Source organism: Priapulus caudatus, unplaced genomic scaffold (assembly GCF_000485595.1).
Source record: "Priapulus caudatus unplaced genomic scaffold, Priapulus_caudatus-5.0.1 Scaffold857, whole genome shotgun sequence".
In the NCBI taxonomy this organism is placed as follows: domain Eukaryota; kingdom Metazoa; phylum Priapulida; class Priapulimorpha; order Priapulimorphida; family Priapulidae; genus Priapulus; species Priapulus caudatus.
The window spans coordinates 86,029-93,048 of NW_014577918.1; the positions used below are offsets into that span (position 1 = coordinate 86,029).

The window sequence follows — 7,020 nt, forward strand, 5'->3', positions numbered from 1 at the left end:
GGATAAGCCAAACTTTTCGCATATAATATTTGTTCTCACGCTTTCCTAACTGTTTCAGGACTTAAGCAGCACTAAGTTCCTTAGCTAACAGCATGTGTGTGGCTGAAGCAGAAGTCTGTATAGTGAGTCTTAGTGTGCTCATACGTTGTGATATACCACAAAATACACACGCCCAGTTACACGTACTTACATACAACATTACTTACTTCAATACAATCATTCAACTATATATGACTCACGATAGCACATACATAACTATAGACATCCACGTGACGTCACTGTCACGTGACGCATTCGCACGGCGGTTAACAAACGTTAAGGAATTTTGTATTTATATATGATTGTGTTTGTTTTTAGGTGAAATTGTATATGCTATAACCATATAGAGCTTCGATTCGTAGAAGGCGAGCTGTTAAACTTGGAGTATAATTTTGTATAAAAGGGCAACTATCTATATATATATCTTTATGTAAGGATCGTCCTAATGACACGGCGGGTTAAAGTAGTAGAGTAATTAAGTAACTCGTGCGAAGATTCTCGAAATATTTTTTGTTTTAATTTTGTTTGCGTGTTTTTTATTCCATTCGTAATATACTGTGTTACCGGTTCACGCGAAAAATAATGAAAGATTTAGCGTAATGCGTCTTGCCTTTCGTGCATGAAGAGATAGATGGCTACGTATATGCGCTATTAATTCTGAAGTGTTCGCCCACAAGCTTGCCTAAGACTAGCTCCAAGAAACGGTATTGCTAGGGTTACAATACCAGGCTGTATAGACAATCCGTCGCACAGCCTGGTCGGGCTAGCCTAAGACATAAGATCGTGCACATATACTGTAGAGTATACTTATGGATATATTCGCAATGATATTTTTCGACAATGCCGCGCGTAAGGTTTTGTTTGCGATTTTATTTTTCATGCCACATTTGTCGGCAAAATTACGAGAAAGGCAATTAGGGTTAATTAGCCACATGTTTAACATATATATTTTTGTTAGTCTGCACGATGTCGGGTAAATTTATGATCGTCCAACGTGCTGAAATTAATGTTGCATGTGTGCAGATTTGTTACTGCAGTCGTGCTCTGTATAGCTAGTACCGGCTGCATTGTGGCAATCATCTCAATTTTGTTAGATGGAAGAGAAAGAGAAAACACGTTTATATAGTCATTTAACGTGTCATTTTATATGTTTGATCGTCTCTCGTCTCTTTGCTCAGCCTCTGCTGGCGAATTAAGAACAGTAGTCTTAAAGTTAATACACATAATTTGGAAATGCAAAGGACATATCGTACGCGGAAACAAAAAATGTTCCACAAATGCGACACCTATATCACCGTGCATGCAGTGTCACACGCGCAGTTTCTAATAAAATGTCATTCCAGACAATGTGATTCCAGACATTTTGCCGATATTTGTAAAAATTTAAGATTTAATCTTCAAATATTTAGTCAACACGTTCAACAGATATTTCCATGAACAAATAATTAATTATTCTGCGTGACAACATACCTCCAACGATCTAGTTCACATTAACACACCTGTTTACATTACCCGCATCAACACGATGATTCAAAGAAAGCGAGGATTTAAAAAGCACCTGTGAAATATGTATATATTTCTTTCAGGCGTTAGCATTGTATGTTTAACGGATAAAGATTGTGGTTAACACAACAATATGAAAAACGGAAAAACGGCTACACTGTCATTCTGTGTTGTTATAAAAATTGTAGATGATATATTTGATTACATGTTTTAAACAGAAATAGATACATCAAAATCATAATGATAATACAAGTAATATATACTTGAGAATCAAGAAGTATCGCATAAAATATTGTTATACCAGTATGTTGAATTTAATTATATGAAATTGTGTCATCGTATTGTAGTTAAAATGAAACGTTTTTCCCTCATAAATAATAAACCATTATATCATTATAACGATGGATATTATTATAAAGATGTTATCAATGTTAATGTTATCAATATTAGCGTGTAAATTTAGAAAGAATTATGGCGTAAATGATGGCTAGACAAGAAACACACATTGCCAGTACGCCTAGCTATGTTATAGTGACAGAGCGCGCTGCACGCGTTTGCCTAATATCTGCTTAAAACAATAATATTAATGTTACTTAAATATTATTTGTCTATATTTATATAACTTTATTTTATTAAATACATTATAATACAATGTATGATAACATATATCTATGACCGGGTAGTTATTGACAGTGCTTTCTGCCTTGACCATGCAACGCATATGTTTAAACATGTGTTGTATATATCTATGCATGCAGTCACTAAACGCGCGAGAGGCGTGTTACTAGGTGATATGGCGCTAGGATTACCTGGAAGTAATCGATTTTTATTGCTTTATATCTCGGCATAGGAACATTGTAGAGACAAGCGGTTGATCTTATATTGGCTAGCTATGACTCCTGCATAATATTCCGGTAGAGAAGTATTAAAATAAAGTAGGTAAACTTTATTAATTTTGCTGAAACGACACCATGGTTTTCCTATTTCAGCGTTGTACGCTCTGGGGTTAATGGGCTCTTGTTATTATGATTTGTCTAAATAACTTTATTTCATTAAATACATTGTAATACAACGTATAACTGTAAATATATATCTATGCCCATGAGGGCGGTGATGTAATGAGTAATATGTTGTCTCTTGAACAATAAGTTCGACAAAGAATCTCGCACTTTAGGCCAGTTGGTGAATGTGTCATTTCAAGCTCTCACAAGTTCAAGAAAATGTGAAATATGTTTCCATTGTTGATATATCGCTTGGAATAAGGTTGACTCCCTCTTTTCTTTAGTATAGATACTTAATTAATTCTGCCCTCTGAAGAGTTTATTAAATATATGTCAAAAGCATGATTTAAAAAAAATCATAACACAGATGTTGAAGTCCATTGTTATATCATTATAATTTAGCTAAAACATTTACATATAATCAGGAGCGTATAATGACAAATATACGCTCATTTATCATATACGCTTATTTGTCATTATACGCTCCTGATATAATTATATTAAATATTTAAATCTATATAGCATACCAGTTTTAAAAAGATATACACATCATGAACTAGAACGGGCATCTACTATGCTGTAAACAACTTCCAACGTATAATATATATAGGCAGATTCACATATATATATATACATATATACAGATAATCATAATGTATTATATATATATATTATTCCATATTATAAATTACATGTACTATTAGTCTGTGACCTAACATGTGGCAACCTGGGACATGGACGCTGCTGCCTCTCTCGGTACAGGTCTGAACTACGAACTCATAAAATGATGACGTATTACACACTCATCACTAGCCCGACTGTTTGCTTGAGATTACATGCGTGATGAAATGAATAGGAAATATTCATACAGTTGTAGTACCATTCGGATAAATAACAATTAACATGGTAAGAGTAAACTTGCCTGTTTAATCGGTCTGAGTGTTTTATTTAATTTCCTCGTTCAAACTTTTAATCCTAGTACTAGTACTAGTAGTTATAACAGTGTTAACACGTGTAGGCCCCTACGCTCAATCACTGAATCAGGCTAACGCTCCATTACATTAGCGGATTAGGAGCGTTCCCAACTTTGATATCATTAAATGATTAATGATTAATGTCCCTAATGATTGATACTCCTAACCCTAACCCTAACCCTAACCTAATAAAATGACATTAAACCAACATCAGAAGCTGGAACCTGCTACCGGAGTCACTACTCACTAGTCCAACATCACAGCAATTCACTGGGTCCCTCTGGCAAAACATTGAGTCAGGCAGCTTCGTTGTTATGCCACCTCGAGGAAGTGAAACGCATCTCCGGCTGGGCAACTACAACAGCTCGCAACAGCCTATTGCCGTATGCTAGTCGCACTCAGTAATGAGTGCCTGGCCCAGAGAAGCCTCGATCTCTGGAACACGTTACTGTCTACATTTATATATATATATATATATATCAAGAGCTCATAATAGAGAAGAGTATGACACCGTTTTAATAGCGTTTTGCATAGTTTTCAACTTGTAAATATTCTATCAATAAGTGAATAAATATATTCCAACTTTACCTTGTTTTCGTCTATGATTCTCCCTTAATCATATGACACCACCAATTTACCTGAAAATCGTATGTGTTCTTCAAAAAAGATGCGCCGCTCAGATGCGAATTGTTGGGAAAACTGTTTGAAACCGTGTCGTATTCAAATAACTTTTTTGAAGAACACATACGATTTTCAGGTAAATTGGTGGTGTCATATGATTAAGGGAGAATCATAGACAAAAACAAGGTAAAGTTTGTATATATTTATTCACATATTGATAGAATATTTACAAGTTGAAAACTATGCAAAAGGCTGTTAAAACGGTGTCATACTCTTCTTTATTATAAGCTCTTGATATATATATATACCCCCACAATCGCGCGTCCGTCCGTCACCATTGTCTCTCTCTTGTGCGCGTTCAGATCGGCATCGTGGGACGCACCGGTGCCGGCAAATCCTCCATCACTCTGTCGCTGTTTCGCATCATCGAGCCAGCAGATGGAGCCATCCTGATTGATGGGCGCAACATCGCACAGATGGGGCTACACGAACTGCGCTCCAAGTTGACCATCATCCCGCAGGACCCCGTCCTGTTCTCAGGCGACCTCCGCATGAACCTCGACCCGTTCGGCTGGTACGCGGACGACGCCATCTGGCGGGCGCTCGACCACGCGCATCTGAAGACGTTCGTGAGGTCGTTGCCGGACGGACTCGGGCACGAGGTGAGCGAGGGCGGAGAGAACCTGAGCGTCGGGCAGCGCCAGCTGGTGTGCCTCGCGCGCGCGCTGCTGCGCAAGACGAAGGTGCTCATCCTGGACGAAGCCACGGCCGCTGTCGACCTTGAGACGGACGACCTCATCCAGGAGACGATCCGGCGGGAGTTTGCCGACTGCACGGTCCTCACGATCGCTCACAGACTCAACACGATCATGGACAGCTCCAGGTAGGGAACGTTGTTCTGTTTCTTCCTAGATATTCCGCCGGGTCGTCGCGGTGGGATCATGTCCCTCGGTCGTGGCAGCGGTGCGGTCTGTCTTCTGTGGTTGGTCGGCTACGACATTGCATATGTGGTCGGTGAAAATCTGCCAGGCAACGTACGACGTTCCATATTTGGTCAATTAAGATCAACTATATACCCTTCATATACTCCCCACCCTCATATAAGTATCTTATCAGCATAATAGCCCCTTTCAATTTCATCTCTATTAGTTTCTCACTAGGAATTACTCTGAACATTGCTTCCACAGGTATTCCTTCCAACGGACGAATCCGCGGCATTAAATCGTAATGAAACCATATTATCTCCTCCCTCGTATGCCTTATTCTCCCCTATAGCCCTGCCATGCATCCTCACCCCCTATCCAAATTGCTATTCCTTTCCCCTCCTCCTCGCCCACTCCGCACACTGCCCTCTCTCACTCTCCTCCTTCCTCTCCCCTTCCTCCCCTCCCATCCCCCCTCCGCCCTCCCCCCGCCATAGCTCATCGGGTTTAGATTTCCCTAGCCACAACCTCCACCCCCCTAATCGTCGCCGCCGCTCGGCACGACGGTTCTCTGCCACAGAGCCTCCCGCCCTCCCCCTTCCCCACTCCCGTCACCGCACACCCCTCCCTTCTGGCCCCCCTCCCCCTCCTCCCCCCTCTGGACCCTCCCGGCCATCCCCCTCCCCTCCGCCTACCTCGTACTCCACGACCCTCTCCCGATCGCCCCCTCACCTCTCCGCCCCGCCGCGCCGACCACCCACCTCACGCATCCTCGCCTCACCTCAGCTCTGCCTCGCCCGCCACGAGTCGCCTACGCTCAACTTACCGCTCCCCTCTCACTCTCCCACGTCCGCCCCGCCCCACCGTGTTGCCGCCCCGCTGCCGCCCCCACTCCTCCCCTCCATCTCCGCCCCCCCCTCACTCGTCTTCATCACCGCGCGCCCGCAGACCCGTGCCCCCTTCCTGCGTTCACCTCCGGTTCCCCCCCCAGCTTGGCCCGCCCCCTCGGCCATCCCGGTCGGCGGCCTTGCCCTTGCGTGCCCGTGGCGTCAAGCGCGCGCCCCCGCCCCTTCATGTTCCCCCCCGCGCACGTCCCGCGCACTCCCCTCGCCGCATGCTGTAGAACTGCTGTTTCCTACACCGCCCGAGGAGATCTCACGGCGAGTCGACCAATCCTCTGATCTTCACCCGCTTGTCCACACCATCGACCCTGCCGGAGCCCCGAACCCCCGCCGACGCACAAGAATCCGAGCACACAGGAACAGAGAGAGAGAGAGCCAGGCTCCCCGAGACCGAGAACGCCGCGAGAGAGCCCAGGACAGCGGTAGCCCGAGCGCCCGAGGCGCAGAGGCCGAGAGAGAGCAGGCCGAGCTGACGCAAGAAATGCGACGATGAGGCGAGAGAAGCCAGACCCGAAGAGACAATCGACAGCCCGCACCCCGACCGAGAGCCCATCCCCGCTGGAGAGACAAGGGGAGGGGGGCGAAGAGAGGGGGAGAGAGAGGAGAGTAGAGCAGAGAGAGAGAGCAGAGACGAGAGAAATGGGACGGCCCGGAAGAGAAGGGGAGGACGGAGAGAGAGGAGAGTGACCCGAAGACGAATTCGGACGCACCCCAGTTGACGCAGAGCAGACCACACTGCCCCCCACTCCAGGCAGAAGATGACGACGGACTATGCGGCGTTTATTTTTCGGCGACGACCGACGCGCAAGGAGACGAGTAGAGGGCCAGCAGTCTAGGGGGCGGGTGAAGACGAGGGAAGATACAGCACAGAGGCGCACGACGCTAAGATCATTTTTAAGTTGCTACGGAGCCCACCGGTCACCCGCACCGCGGACCAGCGCCCCGAGCCCCTCAGCCGGCGTGCGCGTCCCGCCCTTTCCTTTTCTCACCCCACCATCGCCCAAGCCCCGGCGTTCCTACGATGACGAGAGCAGAGAGACAAAATCCAGACCCCGAC

At 45.0% G+C, this 7,020-nt stretch overlaps 1 protein-coding gene across 1 annotated transcript in view; it reads left to right on the plus strand.

Moving 5' to 3' along the window:
* Positions 1-5,025, plus strand: part of LOC106814026 (multidrug resistance-associated protein 1-like) — a 41,918-nt gene extending 36,893 nt beyond the window's left edge. Inside the window, exons 20-21 of the mRNA XM_014818282.1 lie at positions 3,732-3,900; positions 4,501-5,025. Of these exons, the coding sequence (XP_014673768.1) occupies positions 3,732-3,900; positions 4,501-5,025 (694 nt within the window). The remainder of the gene's footprint in view (positions 1-3,731; positions 3,901-4,500) is intronic.
* The last annotated feature ends 1,995 nt before the right edge of the window (positions 5,026-7,020 follow it).